The sequence below is a fragment of the Dendrobates tinctorius genome, unplaced genomic scaffold (assembly GCF_039654945.1).
Source record: "Dendrobates tinctorius isolate UK_male_01 unplaced genomic scaffold, ASM3965494v1 ptg000049l, whole genome shotgun sequence".
In the NCBI taxonomy this organism is placed as follows: Eukaryota; Metazoa; Chordata; class Amphibia; order Anura; family Dendrobatidae; genus Dendrobates; species Dendrobates tinctorius.
Genome location: NW_027361717.1, coordinates 28,033,554 through 28,050,525, shown reverse-complemented (window position 1 = coordinate 28,050,525; position 16,972 = coordinate 28,033,554). Strand labels below are relative to the sequence as shown.

Genomic DNA, 16,972 nt, shown 5'->3' with positions numbered 1-16,972 from the left:
ACTGCAGAGCATAGCAAGGCTCCCTAACCAATGGGGATGCATAACAGTCCCAAATTAATTAGGTTGCAACGTGCACAACTTTTAGCAAATGGACAACTTGCTCAAATCAGAAATGTTGAACGGGGCACGCATCACGTGTCACTCATATTATATCCGAGGACATCTCTGCGGCTGCAGAGGATGCAGACTGCTGCAAAGCAGCAACAGCGGTAGTGATGGCAGGTTCCTGGGTGCCAGCTGACGTTTGGGCCTACACCGATTTCGGGAAATGCCCCATGTCGTATTCGTCATAGTAAGTGACCGCTACCGCGAAGTATCCACGAGGGACAGTCCTCCTTAAAGGAGACCTTGGCGTTAGTCCCTTCCTCCCTGATGAAGCCATAGCCTCGCTCGGTGTCGGTATAAACCAGCCATCCACGGGTACGTCGCCCTGCCAGTGCGCCCACACTAGGCCGCCACAGCTCCGTCCAGACTTTCCTCTCCCTTTGCGTCTTATCTTTGATGACTCCTTCCACACAGGCAGAGTGGGAAAGGGACCATCTGTTGCCGGGTGTGAGTGGGTGGCTCCCAGTGCCATAACGGAGTAAGAGGAAGGCTGAACCTCCGACAGCTGGGGTTGAGGGGTGGACCCTCCTATGGGGACGCGGGGGCGGACGACGGCCTCCGGGACAGGGCTCTGCGGGGAGGACCTTCCCTCAGGGATAAAGGTACACTCACCCGCTCAGACGAGGATATGATGGACGTGGCTTTCCCAGGAATGCTGGCACCCTCCGCGGAGACGCCCGTGCGTTTGGCGGAAGAATGAAGTGCCGGCTCGTTCTTCACTTCCAGGGCAGATGCCAGTTCCGGTCTCCACTGCACAAACAGCAAGAGCTCCGGATCACCCGCTCCTTGGGTCCGACGCTGGACCGCTGGCTCTGCACGCGAGAAGTTCAGCTCCCGAGTAGATGATGGCTCCGTTGGCTGCCGACTCCGCGGCTGAGGAAACTCCGAGGGCGGACAGGTGGGAATCTCTGCCGTTTCCTCGCTTTTCTTGCCAGGCTGGGCTCCCGCTCTCTTCTGCTGCCACTTCCACTCAATGCAGCCCACTCCCTGGCAGCTACGGATGCAGTAGTGCTGCATCATGACCGGTTCAAGTTCACAAAATGGCGTCACACAGCTTCTTCCAGGATTTCCTTCTGGGCCCCACCCACTTCCAGGTGGGTCCGCCTCCGACAACTCCACCCATTTGTTGTTAGTCAGTGGAGGAGGGCAGGGTTTTCTCCTCTTCATCTGCACCCACTAGGGGCAGACTGGGGCATACTGACAGGCAGATTTTGAAACCAGGGGACAGCTGCAACGCCCAAAAAGTATGCGGTTCTTGTTGTTATCTCCTTCATCGCCATCTCCCGCCAATTCCACAGCCGCCATCTTGGTTACAGTAATGGTGTCAGACTTCATCAAATAAGCCAAGTCCAACTTGGTAATCAAGTAATTTTCAGCAGTCAAATTCATTGTTTCGTCCATATTTACAAAATCTTCTCCTTTCTTTTCTCCAGATACAGCAACCACTTGCTCCCTTTTCCTGTCATTTTTCAGGGGCACAGCAGTCGCACACACATCATTAGCTCTTCTCTTCGCGGGTTCTCCGCATTGCGAGGTAGTCGCATCCTGCCGACTGCGCCAAATGTAAGGGTTGGCCAGGACTGTGGTCGTGGCCTGAGACACTAAAGCATCAGCGTCCAGGCCTTCTCTCACAGAAAAATACAATTCACTGTACATCGTACCTGTGTCTCCAGGTTCGGGTCCCCCTGGGCACTTCCCAAGCGGCGATGGCCCCTCTCCAAGGTGACTCCCAGTAATTGAGACACAGTCTATGGTAACTTGAACGAAGGTGAGCAATTGATGGAAGAGATGAAAATAGCAGAGACTATCACTTACTAAGTAACCAGTCTCTGCTATGCTCAAGGGCATTACTTTGGGGTGTGACTTATATTGAAAGGGGTGGGGCGTTGTCAGAAAACTCCCTGGATAGAATAGGCGGGTGCCCCACACACAGGCAGCCGGTGGTCTCCAGGTGTAAGCACATATTACACTCACGTCAGGAACCGCCGCCGGTGCCGGGATGAGGACACACGTGACCAGGCTGCAGATGTTGGAGGGCAGCACCAGTTCCCGCTACACGATGACGTGCTCAGGCGGGGACCCGCACTGCTTCATTCTACCAGGCTCGTCCCCGCGTCCAGCTACACAAACCGCCCGCTAGCAGGCTGGGCGCGAGCCCCGTTATGCAGCAATAATTCTGATTGGTCTGTAGCTCTGTGACCCCGCCCTCCTGCGCAGGGCTTCCCTCCACTAGTCGTTAAAGTCACGCCCATAGTTGCCTATTACTGGGTTTCCAAAACGTTAGACTCCGCCCTAACGTTCCCTAACTGGATCCTGATTGGCTAAACATCGACACGCCCTGAATCTGCTGTGCCGGGGAATTGCGTGCTAGTGCCGCAGCGGCCTCACATTGGAAAGCGGCCGGCGGGGACGTAGTGGTCCAGGCTGCAAGTCCGCGTTATCGAGCGCATCGCAGCTCCGGGAGACATTGCTTCACCCACCCCGCCATCTCCAGCAGCAGCAGCAGCATCATCATGGCCAAGGAGGAGAACAAGGATGGGGAGCAGCCATCGTCTGAATGGAAGCAGTTTATCTACAACCCGAGAAGTGGGGAGATCCTGGGCCGCACAGCCAGCAGCTGGGGTGAGCGCTGCCGCCGCCGTCATTCATCGGGGTGGGGGAGAGCGGCTGCAGGCGGCGCTGTGAGTGCGGCCCCCCCGTGCTCGGCTGCAGTGACTGATGGGAATGGATGGCTGCGGTGACTTTCCCTCCCTGTAATGCAGCTGTGCATCCTGACTGCAGGCAGCGGTCACGGGGTAGAGTCCTGCAGAGGTGACCGATCGTCAGAGAATGCAGCCACAGAGCGGCGTATGCTAAGGGTTAATGTCAGGATGATGGGAGTCATTGTGGGAGCAGCAGTGCTACCTTCCATATTGGAGGATAGGGGATTGACTTCTTTTTTTGTATTGCTGACTTCTGATGTTTTCAATGATACATTTCCACAGGATTCATTGTGACTTTCTCCTCTTCTCCTGTCTCTGGAGGTGCTCTCCCCGGGCTGATAGTTTCTTGAACGCTTATGTGTTACCCGTAGGTGAACCCCCTTCTCCAGGAATTAATGGTGCTATAAATAATCCTAGATGTAGCGCCCGCGAGCCCCGCTGATGGCCCATGGGATGGGGGCGATGACTGCGGTGATGGCGTCTCCATAAAGTGGTGACCTCTGGTGGGTGACAATGAGGGCCATCACTAATGGGGTCTTATCTGGTGGCCATGGCAGGTGTGGGGCTTGGGATGTCTGGGGACGACTTGATACAGTGTGATGATGGGAAATGGCTCCGGAATCCTTTGGTTGGTAGATTGCGCGTCAAGGTGTGGCACAAGGGCATCCTGATAAGTGACATCACGTTCTATCCTCGTATATCTCGCGGCTGATACATTGCCTGTGACTAGATGGGTACTGGCCAGCCGTCCATCTCCAGGAGGTAGCGCCATGGTTGGCGCTGGCACCATGACGCTGCTCTGCCCATAGGCATTCTAGAGCCTCCATCTCCTCATCATTGTACAACCCTGACAATGCAGAACACCTGGCATTAATAACCATTTGTTGGCCGAGGTTAAATAATGGCAGTGGTGGGGAAGTCTCTGTATCGGTGGTGTGACACATTTCGTGGTGGATGGGAGGAGGTGGGGGGCGCTTCTGAAGTCAGCCGCATTGGATGCTAAAAATAGCGCTCTGTGTGACTGTGGATGGGAGACAGCAGAGGGGGGCTGCCATCTTATTCTACATTGGCAGAGAATCCATACACCCCCCTCTTCCCCATCCCCGCTCTTTAATTTGCAGCCCTCCTCCACATTTGATAAGGAGAGGTGGGGTGGAGGTCGGTGGTCATTGCAGCTTCACCTCCTTCATGGCTTCCCTTTTGACAGTCTTGGTGGGGTTTTTTTTCCCCATCTTCTTGTTTTGAATGAAGCTCTCAGCCTCTGGAGGAGATGGAGGCATGGGGGGATGGTCTGTCATAGTCACAACTGCAGATCTGCTGCAAGACCACAATCTGTTAACTCCTTGTCATCCTGATGGGATAACAAGGAATCCTATAGACGAGCATTGCCAGCATCCTCGGGCAGCGTGACATTTATTATTACCAGTGTCCTCGGGCAGCGCTGCATTTACTACTATTGCTAGCGTCCCCCTGACACTTTATTGCTACTTTCCCTCTAATTTTGCTGGCACAACACACACATGTTTGATGACGTCCTCGGACACACACACGTCGCTCTAACAGAGAGCCCCCCAAAGCTCAGGACAACCCTATGAATCACTGATGATTGCTTAGTATCACGGTCCCAGGAGTCATTCTGACTATGGAACGTTTGCACCATCGGTGGTAACTACATTTTCGTTATGGATTATATGAAATAATCCTTTTTGATCAGGACATGTGCACAGATATCCTGCGGTTTTCGGCCCCATAGAGGACCAAGGCTGGCCGTACACAGAAGAGTAAGCTGACATGACTCCCTTTGCTCATAGCTTGGTGATGGCAAACTACAGTGATTTGTCATGATGGACTATTGTCGGCTGAAGTGAGATGTGTATGACTAGATTGGCCAAGCGATTACCATTTTGTGCAAGCCTGACCTAAAGTTTTTCTAAAATAAATTAAAAAAAAAAAAGTGTCTTGGATCTGACGTGTCAATGGTGAGATTGCTCATGCAAAACACCAGATGTACGATTTATCGGTCCAAGTCTGATCGATCTGAATCTTTACAGAGGTTTTCTGGGACTTGGCACCCACCATCAATAACCGCTCAGTGGGATCTAGCATCTCTACCAATAGGATGACTGAAGATCCCAAATACATAGAACTTGCAATGCCATTTTTAGCCACTAGGTAGGAAAAGAACGGATGGCTGCTCTGCGATGCTGGTAGGGATCCAAACAAAGATTCAATGAAGATAACAATGCAGCTTATTTCCAGTGCGTTTCAAAGTCATCCAACTTCTTCATCAGAAAAAATTATAATGTTGAAGTTTTTCCTGATGAAGTTGGATGACTTCAAAACGCCTTGACAATGGATCGCATTGTTGCCTTCGTTGAGTCTTCACTTTTGTCCCTACCAGCAGCGCAGAGCAGCCATCCTTCCTCTTCCTACATGGCATCTTATTGGTTTTTCATCCCTTGGTGCTGCGGCAGTTTACTGTATGTTGTGTATAACAGAACTGAACCAGGAGAGCGTTACCTTTTCTCTATTATCACTACGCTTTGAATAAAACCCTATTACGCTTTTGTATGCGACTGTCGGGAGTCGGACTAACAGAAATCTGATATTTGATGGCCTATTGTTACAAATATATCTATCTGGAAAATCCCTTTAAGGCCACGTGCACACGTTCAGTATTTGGTCAGTATTCTACATCAGTATTTGTAAGCCAAAACCAGTGAACATGACCTGAGTGTACAGCCAGCTTTAAAGTGGAGAAAGGGGTCAGATTGCTGGTTTGATCTGAAGCAAATTGTTATGTGCATGGCCAGATTTAATGGATTGTTGGTGGAATATTCCCAAATGGGCAATTCTTCTAATAACCAAAATATACAGTAAAGTGGTAAAAATGTCACTTGTCACCAAGCATGCGGATTACTTAGATGAGGGCTGGTTTAGGGTCCCTCTGGTCTGATGTAAAGCTGACCGTATACAAAAGTCTAAACAATGCCTTAAATCCTTCTCATCAGACTGAATCTAGGCCACGGAGACGTGAGGTTTCAGTGTCACAGAGCTACTAATGGTAAATGTGGCCGTTTTATGACCTGTAAGTTACCTCTTCCGTGTCACGACAGCAGAAACCCCAACTCGCTGGATTTCAGCACGAGCACATTTACATTGTCCTTAGTTGCAGTTTGTGCAGCCCGCTGCTGGATTGAGGATGTGCCCAATGACTGACTGCAGCGCTTGCTTTCTTTTTGCGTTCAGTAAAATTTCTTTATTCTGGCATCTGACAATTCATCAGTGTTTCCAGCATCAATCTTCAGCGTAATGTAAAATTTCACAAGACCGTAGCAGAGTAAGGGTATGTGCCCACGGTCAGATGTTACAGCATAGTGGATGGGATTTCAAGAAATCCCATCCACTATGCATCCAGAGACTCCCGCGGCTCACTCGCGGAGACAGACACGCGGCACGTCTCTCCAGACCGCAGCATATCCATTTATATTGCGGAGACGTAAGATCTGGAAAAGCTGCAGCACGTTCATCCTGATTTTTTGTGTGGACAATTCGCCATGTATCACAGTGGCAGAAAAGTTGAGATTTTAGCTAGTAATGGGGGAAAAAAGTCGTGTAAATGTGGTACGGGTTTTTAAACCTCATCGTGTTTGTTCTGGAGATTTTGTATTCATATGATGGTCCAGAATATTTGGTGATCTGGCACATGTAATGCAGCATCATCATTGTAAGGAATGTTGCGCTATGCATGTTCCCCCCCACCCCCAAGGGTTAATGAGCCCTTATGAATCCCAGGCTACCTCTTGGACTAGGTGCACACGGAGGTTTTTGATTTGAGTTAAACAAAATTTCAAGCAAAAGCTTTCAGGAATTGACCTGTTTTGGTAAGCGTTTTCCTGTAACTAAAGCATTAACTGGAGCAGTTTTGGGAGGTGTGTTTTTTTTTTTTTTGCTTGGTAGCCTTTTGATTAAATGGTACCTAGTTTGGGAACAGATTCCACCAGAGTCCAAATGAAAGTGCTTGGCATTTGCGCGTGTGTCCTTTGTTTCATGAAGACAGTCTTAGCATTAGACAGCTTAGCATTAATGGGATTTTTCTAGTCGTGGAAAAAAGAAAACATGAATTGAGGGTGATGATGAATATTCGCTATCAGATAACGTGAACGTTATAGAGTAACCGTAGTCTAACCTTACTTAAAGTGTAAATATATATATTTTTCCATAAATCAATAAGCAACTTTGTGATATATTTTAGAGAAATCTGCTTCTTTCTCCTCCGGGACTGATCTTTCGTTCTCCATTCCCAGGTAAAATCTGTATTCAGTGAAGACAGATTACATTACTGAGAGAGGAGATGGCAGTGGCTGCTGGTAATATTGCATGTAAAAGCAGGGGTGGGAGGAGCTGTCTCCAGCTCCTCCTTTTTACTGCCCCTCCCCCTCTGCATAGAATCTCATCTGTACCAACTGTCATCTTTTAGCTCATTAATGGGTAAAAACTGTATTCAGTTTTTTTTTTTACAAGAATTGGTGAAGGAAGCCGATTTCTCTGGTAAGATATATTACAAAACTTTATTTTCATGTGTATTGTTTCGTTTCTGAAATAAAAATTGTAACATGTTACTCTTTAAGGCCCCCATTAAACAATAGATTAAAGGTGATACAAATAACTATTATTAGTCAAGTAAAATCTTAAAGAACAGATGGTCGATCATCTTGGCTGGCTTTTTTTTTTTTTTTTTTGCCTAAGATGTTTCCCAAAAGAATGGTGGGGGAAAGATTTGTCACCCATCAATAGTATTCATTGGAGGAAGGGGGGTAATAAAAATAAAGAAGAATTCTCCACGGAAACATTGTTCCTTTCCCAATGCCGCTGAACATGTGTGGCCAAGTTGAATGCCTAAACTGTTCTGCAGCGTCTGTACAATAGTCATTCAGTCAGCGACATGCTATAGCGTAATGCACGGTGGTCTTTCCTTCTATAAGACATCCAGGGTGGGTTCAAAATTGGTGCAAAATCTTAGTGCATTAGTTATAGCGACCAGTTTTCCACTGCCATTTTGAAAGGTGCTGTTCAAAATGGAGTCTGGTTGCTATGGGCAACATCACGGGTACAGTGCACCCCATGTGATAAAGAACTTCCTTTATGCAGAATTTGGCCGGGTTCATGGTCTTGGATTACAGACCGCCATATTTTGACGGGCCACGGGTCTCCTAACTTCTATATGGCTGTAAGGATGTTGAGGGGTTTTTTTTTTTTTTTGGACCAGGAGACTCGCAGGCAGCCGGTCAGTGAGCGCTTCTGTGTGTGAGAGAGTAGGATGAGATGCTTGCCAGGCTGAATGATTGTCTGACTGACATCTAAAGGTGCATGAGGGGGCTTTCGAGTTATACTTTATCCCTTTATGACCAGTTTTTGCATATGGCTTGGTCAGCCATTTTGTGGGCTACACAATTAAAACAAATGAAAACCCACTACAGTAACGTATAATTAGGCTCTCTCCTGTCTATATTTGATTGAACATGGCTGTGATTTACATGTCTGTGGTAAAGTTTCTAGTATTGCATTGCTGGGTGATTGCAGCGGTCATGTATATGTGCTCATTTAACAATAAAAAGTATGAAGTGAAAAGGACAAATCACTGCTGCTGCAGCCTTCAAAATGGCCTCCGTTAGTAGGCCACTCAGAGGTGCGTCACAGATACGACGACGCTTCCTCTTTGGGCCTGCTTTCTTTGGTCAGCAAAGGGTTAAAACCCCATTAACACTTGAACCACTGTGACCACCCAGAAGGTTTCCTCCAGGTGAGCTCTGCCGCCATCTCCTCACATATAACCTTACACTGGAAGAAACCCCATGATTTATTTTGGTGCCTCTGTGCAAGAGGATACAAATGTGGCCCCCTCGGCGTGATGCCCCTGTGTCACCGCTGCCAACAATGCTGCAGCTATGTCCGTTTCCAAGTATCCCTCTGGCATCTCCGTGATAAACGGAGATGCCCGTCTTTAAAAATAACATAAAAATGAACCCCCGCCTCTCCGGTTTGGGGGTGCCCAATCGCCGGCGTACATCACTGCTGCTTTAAGGGCTTGGGAAGGGGGTCGCTGTCTGCCCTTTCTAACTGTTCCCGGCAGCTCTTGTGATGTGCCGCCTCTCCACAATTGAAATGGAAATAAGACCCTGGTAATGCCGTTGACTGAGAGGAAGGGAAATTTCCACTCCCGCTGCTGCTGTCTTGTGATTTCAGAACCCAATCAGCACTTTTTTTCTTTCCTTTTCTCTTCCTCCCTCTTTTTATTCATTCCGTGCGTAGGTCGAATGAATAGGTGAGTGTCACAGTAACCGTTACAGAACCCGCATGAATTCGCCGGCTCTTTTCTTAGCTGTTCTGCAGCTTTTCTGGGTTAACCTTCTATCTGCCAAGTACTTGGTGTGACGCTGCCGAGTCCTGTGCCAGGGCTTCTCTTTATTACCGCTCGGATTTAATCTTACACTACTGTTTTACAATAACGACCACTGATGAAATAGTGCCGCCATATTCTGCAGCGCTTCACAAATCCGATCAACATCACTATGACAATGATGGGGAAACGGGGTGGATTAAAGTTCTCTACTTTTTCGTTTCCAGATTCGTTAAAGGGTAATCCGGCTGCGCTCACTTCCACAGAAGGGAAGCGAGCAGTGCCGGCGAAATCCACAGAGGCAGCATGGTGACTCCAGTGGTTAGCACTGCAGCCTTGCAGCGCTTGGGTCTTGGGTTCAAATCCCACGAAGGACTACATCTGCAAGTTCTCCTCATGTACTTTGCATGGGTTTCTTGTGGGTTCTTTGGCTTCCTCCCACCCTCCAAAGACATACTGATAGGCAATCTAGATTGTGAGCCCCAATGGGGACAATGATGATGTCTGTAAAGCCCTGTGGATTTAATGGTGCTATATAAGTAATAAAAATAAATATTGTGCCGGGTCACCTGTACGAGTGGGACCTGGCATATTTTAGACTTGCTGACTTGACAACGATCTGTAGCCATGAATTTGCTGTTCCCCCTTGCCAGGAAGTGAGAAGAGCTAGATTGCCAATTTTAAACCTGGCATTGTCCATTGTTCTGCTTCATATTCAGTATGGTGAATTAACGGGGCAGCCATGCTCCAACATTGGGCCAGACTTGAAGCATAGTGGTAGCAGAGTATGCATTTGAGATCAAAGTGGCTAAACTGCTAAACAACAAAGATGGCGCACTCCTTTACATGCACTTGCAGCAAATTTGGTGCTGTGAACTCCATGCTGCAGCCGCAACGTGAAAACCCAGCCGAATGTCCAGCATACAGCTAGACGCTGGTTGTACCGCAGTGATGGCTGCAAGATTGCATAAAGGCCACATATTCCTTCGGACTGTAGAGGTGCATCCCTGGGTAGCAGAGCGGACCTTGCCGGACGTAGCAGGGCAGCGTAGTGTCCCTGTGATTTGTTGGACACCTGGCAACCTCATCACAGTTAACACAATGCACTTAACGTAAAAGTAAATTGATGAAAAACTTCCTTTATTCTGCTTTACCTAGACCATAACTTCTGATAAGGCATTAGTCAGTCTGGTAATCCAGATTATTTAGTAAGCCGACGCTTTGATGTCCTGTCAGCACCAGATCATAGGAAGTATATTGACTCATACACAAACACTGGTTGCTAAACTTCTGTTTCCCCTACATTTTACAACCTTCTGCATGTGTCCTGTTTGTTGTCTTGATCGTTGAGCAAAAATAAATCACCCACTCTATAATCTTCTGATCAGGATTTTTTTTTTCCCCTGTTATTGCAGTGCTGCAGTTCTGCCTGCGTTGCAGTACAGATCTCAGTCACGACCCCTCATTAATGCACTGCAGTCATTGCTGGAGTGCAGGTATAGATCCGTGTGCTGCACTGCGCTGTTCTGTGGACGGGTCTTGGCTCTGGTACCTCTCCCGACTTGAATCCCCCTTTCCTCCCTCCCCTAGCAGAAAATGGCCTCTATTCATGCAGTATTAATTAGGTGAAGTGGAATTAGAAGGTTTTTCTAGTTCTCGGGGTGCTGCGACATTACTCTGCAGAGCGATTCTCATATTGGGCCAATGAAAGAGTTAATTGCTGCCGGCCTAATTCCGAATGTGGTTTTATTAATATGTGATATATTTTAATCTATATTGCAGTTAAGTTCAGTGTCGATCTCCATCTTTGCCGGTCGTCAGCTTGTCTTACATGCTCGCTACCTTGTAGCGCTGTATGCTGCTATCTTTCTATCGCAGTAAATGCAATGTCTCCCTGTATAATGTTTCCTCTATCGCGCTGATCTATCAGGCTTTTCTGCTAGCCCAAGGTCAGTCACATTTGTATGTAATCTCTATTTCACTTTCAAAACTGCAAAAAGAATATACAATTTGAAATCTGTTCTATATTTGTGAATGAGTTCTACAAACCTCATTCAGAGGAATGGGATGGGCACCGAAATGTCTGCAACCAATCTGTCGCATGCATGCCTACATTATTATTATTATTATTATTATTATTATTTCTATATCCCATGTGAAGACCCCAGTTCCCAAAAGCAAATGGTGTTTTGTTTATTTTATTGGTCCATTTGGGTGTCAAAAAAGAGGGATAAGTGGTCCTCATAGTGCATAGATCCCATGTAATTGAGAGCTCCCTGAAGAAGTGTCTGAGAACTGGAAATGGTGTGTCCTCCATGTATAAGAACTAGTCGGCCTTTTATTAGAATAGATAAGAGAAATAGCCTGTACCTATTTAAATTCTACACCTATCTTATCAGCTTATTCTGTCGGTAGCAATTTTCCCTGATTTATGAGTAGGGAAGGCAGATGAGTGGTATCTGACCCATGACTGGAGATGGGTAGTAGAAAAATGGCAGTTTTTCCCATACACACTGGGTACCTGGTTACATCGTAGTCCTCTGAAAAGCCCCAAATGTGTATGGCCAGCTTTAGCGATCAGAGACCTAGTATTTGTTGGCATGTACCACCACGTCTGTGGAGTAAAAGGATTTTCTCATGACAACCCCTGTGCATGTGCTATTTGGGAATATGAACGATATACATGTGGTCCTTCATTTGGGACCCCCCCACCCTAAAAGTCAGCACGGACAGTCTATCTGTGCGAGCAGCTCTCTATGTAGTGACTTGAGCTGACCTTCTGTTTCATGGGTGGTCATTTATTTGGAGCTGTTGCCATGTAATACGGCATTTATCTTGCAGCTGTGTGTGGCCCCATTTGTAAAGAGGTGTTCAGGGACTACAATATTGATAACCATACTCTTGGATATGGATTGGTTGGGGTCTAGCGTTCATCAACCCCCCACTAACCCTACCCCCAACGATTAGCAAGTTATACTATAGGTCAGAAATGGGCGACCTATCCAAAGCATAATCAATTATATGTTCTCAGAAACCTCCCAAAAGACAACAGCTTGGTCTCCCACCACCACCTTGCCCCCTATGCTGCTCCTCCACAATTGTGTAACAAGCGCTCGTCTACCTTGCTCCACTGAACGGTGTGGAAGTTGGCCAACAATTTTCAGTTTCTGGGGCAGCCTCTGCAAATAACATTAGTATTGTCAAAAATATTGCTAGCTTCCCTTTCCGTTGGTAAACGGGCACTTTCCGTGCCTACAGTTTTTTAGCGGCGGGCCTCCATGTGGCATCACAGCTGACTAAGCGTCCCATGGACAAGGGTTTGTGGGGCTATTCTTCATGCCGGAAGTGTTTACCTTATTTAGTGCAGGAGCGACGGCGGCCAGATTAGTTTATTCACCGTGCGGCCCTAGTGATTTGTCCTGACAGCTATTGTTCTGGGGATTACATTTGCTTTCTGTATTAGGCCACATTAAAATCCAACAAGTCAAAGATTAAAAAAAAAAGACTTTTTTTTTTTTTTTTTTCCCCACAGCGAACAAAATTTTAGCAATTCTCAAGAATGTGCTGCGTTGTCCCCTCCCAGCTTCACTCCTCATCTTGACAGTCTAATGCACGTGGGAGAGAAAATACCAGAAAAAAATTCTATACCCTCTATTATGATCATAGAATCGTAGAGTTGGAAGGGACCTCCTGGGCCATCTGGTCCAACCCCCTGCTCAAAGCAGGATTCGCTAAATCATCCCAGTCAGATGTCTGTCCAGCCTCTGTTTGAAGACTTCCATTGAAGGAGAACTCACCACTTCTCGTGGCAGCCTGTTCCACTCATTGATCACTCTAACTGTCAAAAAGTTTTTTCTAATGTTTTTTTGATGCAAAAAAACTAAATATTTTGGCTAATACTGTATTTAAAATAAAAAGTTTTATGACATCATTCCAGGGGCAACAGTCGGCTAAAGCGGCCACCGGAGACTGTGCTGGACCCAGGAAGGGTAAGTAATGATTTTTTTTTTTTTTCTGGGATTAGTCTGATAACCCGATAAGGGTCTAGATTTGTCGTCCTCGATGTGCTAATACTGCACTTCAGCCCCTTAGCACATTGTGAAGGTCCCATGTTGCCTGTTGTGGGCAGTCGGCTTCTGGAGGACTGAACACTTGGATCCTGTACTGTCTGGCCTCCTACATGTGTGGGGGGGAACTTGGATAGCAATCTAGGCTTCACATACTTCTGCAGTGCAGCAGGCCTGGTTTCTAAAACTATTTTAAAGCTTAGGCACTAGTAAGATGCATTCCCTAAGTTTTATAGAGTTAAATAAAAAGCTTGCTCCTGAGACTTGTTGTTTAGTGCTGGAATAACTTGCATATATTGTTAGATGGTAAAATTGGTACCCATCTGTGCTATAATCTGCTGGGAAGCGACCATGATCACTACTCCAGGCTTTGAGTATATTAGAAAGTGCTATTCTATCATTTTCCAAGCACGTGTTAAAGGGAACCTGTCACTAGAATCTACCTACTAAGTCGCCTACATGGGCACACAGGTCATAGGAAGCTGAATAAAATGACACATTGATATGTTATCTGTCTTAGGCCGGTTTCACATTTGCGTTAAAGGCCGCAGCGTCGGCCTGCGCACGCCCGCTGCTAAGCCCCGCCCCCTGCCGCGCCTCCGGGCGCTTGACGCTGCATGCGTCATGCGTCCCCTATCTTTATCACTGAGGACGCAGGCTGTGCGCTGTATGTGTTTGGCGGCGCCTGCGTCCTTTTGACGGTGCGCCGAGCGCAACCAAATTGCAACAGGTTGCGTTTGGCGCTGGTCGGCGCATCGCCAAAACACATACTGCGCACGGCCTGCGTCCTCTGTGATAAAGATAGGGGACGCATGCAGCGTCATGCGCCCGAAGGCGGAGCTACCAGCGGAGGCGCACCAGGGGGCGGGGCTTAGCGGCGGCCGTGCGCAGGCCGACGCTGCGGCCTTTAACGCAAATGTGAAACCGGCCTTATTCCAGAGAAATCCACCTTTTTTTCTTATATGTAAATGAGCTATTAAGATCTTATGGGCCAGACACTGATCTGCGGGAGAATCTGCCTCCAGAGATTATTATTGGTGATGAGTGAATGCGCTCTGATAAGGTGTTATCTGAGCATGCTCGTGTGCTAACCCAGTGTCGAACAAAGAGACATGCAGTCACGAGCACGTTCGCTCATCACTAATAAATATAAATGAAAGGAGGAGTTACCAGTTTGATGTGTAATGATTAAAGTGTTACCCGTGTGATGGCCGCTCTCCTGATCTCACTGCAGAGCTGTGTGTGATTATACCTGACACATCGGCAGCTTCCTCTCAGCTTTCATCTCACAGGCAGACAGGGCTGCAATATTGTTACAATACAGCAGAGCTGTGAGAGCTACAGCTGCTAACGCATTTAGGATAATTTTATTTCTATAGCGCCAACATATTCCGCAGCACTTTACATTTTAGATGGGAACTGTACAGACAATAAGGACATTACAGAATAACACAAGTCCACACATACCAAAAGGAGTGAGGTCCCTGCTTACAATCTGAGAAAATAGGGGAGACACAAAAGGTAAATGGTAATTGCTTGTCGTATATAGTCCAGCCATGAATATAATAAATGAGGTATTCACATAACGCTGCATGAACTGGTCACCAGCCATTATGTGTACAAGTGAAGACACAGAGGGTTATTAAAGACTTCCACTACTAGGAAAACTTCATGCCCCAATTAAATAACTTGGGGTATATGCAAACGATCAGTAATGGCTCAGTATTTGCTCAGGATTTGACGCAGGTGAAATGTGCTGCAAATCTGCATCTGAGGTCACTGGTGTGTCACCTGCATTTTTAATGCGTTTTTTTCATTGCATGCTTCTTCTTTTTTCTTTTTTTTTTTTTTTGTCACTTGAAATATAGCTAATTGAAAGTTGGCTTCTGGGAAGGAAAAAAGTGATTTCCTTTTTGCAGATATATTGGGGGTATGTGCACACGGTCAGTAAATGCTGCATGTTGGACGCTGCATACTCGTGCAGCATCCAACCCGCAGAGTCCAGATGTTACAATGTAGTGGATGGGATTTCAAGAAATCCCATGCCCCCTATGCGTGCACAGACGCCTGCGGCTTACCTGCAGAGACGGACATACGGCGCGTCTTTCCAGACCGCAGCATGTCAATTTTAGTAGTGGAGACGCTCAGTCTCCGCTGCCTAAATTACCCATACACTTTCATTGGATGCGGTAAAACTGCATTATCTTCCTACTCGCATGCTTATTAAGTGCGAGAACGCAGCTTACTACGCATGTGTACTAATTTACATAATATGGTGAATCTTGTGACACAGCTGGATGTACATGACACAGGAAGTGAAAGAAAGCACAGAGAAGGTCTCTTCTTTTTATTAAAAAAAAATTTTAAAAAAATGGCATGGGTTCCCCCTATGCTTGTTAACCAGCCAGAGTAAAGCAGACTACTGGGACTGGTATTTCAGGCTGGTAAGGATCCAATATCCATGAACCTTACCAGCCTGATAATACCAGGCCGCAGCAGTTTGCTTACCTTGGATGGTTAGCAAAAATAGTGGGAACCCATCCAAATAAAATAGCGTGGGGTCCCCCTATTCTTGTTAACCAGCCAAGGAAAAAGTAGACAGCTGCAGCCTGGTATTCTCAGGCTGGCGAGTCCCATGGATTTTGGCCCTCACCAGCCTTAAAATAGCAGTCCGCAGCCGCCCCACAATTAGCACATCCAAAGATGCGCCAATTATGGCACTTTACTGGGCTCTTCCCACTTGCCCTGTAGGGGTGGCAAGTGGGGTAATATTTGTGGGGTTGATGTCACCTTTGTATTGTCCGGTAACATCAAGCTTGCGGATTAGTAATGGAGTAACGTCAATAAGATACCTATCCATTACTAATCCTATAGTTGCATGGTAAGTAAAGACAGCCTGAATAGTCATTTAATTGAAATAATGAGACTCCTTTTAATAGATCTTAATTAAACCATTCTTGCTGCCTCGTCTATTTCACAAACGCCCTTGTTCTCCTGTAAGAGAAATAAAATAAAGCAACAATATACCATACCTGTCCACCGAGAAAATATACATCCTGTCCCAGGACAAGTCCAGCTCTGCTACATCTGGATGCCTTTGGCTGAACGGTGGCATTATGCCACCACTTAGCCTGACATCCAGAACACAGCAGTGCTTGAAGATGATTACCGGAGAACTTGGTCCCCGGTGGTCACGTGCACTGCAGTTCTCGCGGTCAGCTGATCATGAGAACTTGCCTAGTGACCGGAGATGTCCCCGGCAGTCACGTGCACGGCAGTTCTCGCGGTCAGCTCAGCTCATCGCGAGAACTGCAGTTGGAGTGAACTTCCGGTTGTGTCACAAGATACCACATTATATAAATTAGTTCACATGTGAAGTAAGCTGCGTTCCCGCACTTAATACGCATGTTACAAGAAGGATAATGCAGTTTTACCGCATCTAATTAAATCCTATGGGTAATTTACACTGCGGAGACTGAGCGTCTCCGCAACATAGACATGCTGCGGTCTGGAAAGATGCTTCACGTGTCCATTTACACAGGGAAGCCGCGGGCATCTCTGAACGCATAATGGAGGTGGAATTTCATGAAATTCCATCCAGTATGCTGTAACATCTGCGGATTTGACGCTGCAGATGTATGCAGCGTCCAACCTGCAGATTTTACTGACCGTGGGAACATATCCTTAAACTCTCCTCC

At 47.0% G+C, this 16,972-nt stretch overlaps 1 protein-coding gene across 1 annotated transcript in view; it reads left to right on the top strand.

Moving 5' to 3' along the window:
- The first annotated feature begins 2,394 nt into the window (after nt 1–2,394).
- ATP1B3 (ATPase Na+/K+ transporting subunit beta 3) overlaps nt 2,395–16,972 on the top strand; it is a 50,843-nt gene continuing 36,265 nt past the window's right edge. The window contains exon 1 of the mRNA XM_073576599.1: nt 2,395–2,727. Within this exon, the coding sequence (XP_073432700.1) occupies nt 2,619–2,727 (109 nt within the window). The 5' untranslated portion in view covers nt 2,395–2,618. The remainder of the gene's footprint in view (nt 2,728–16,972) is intronic.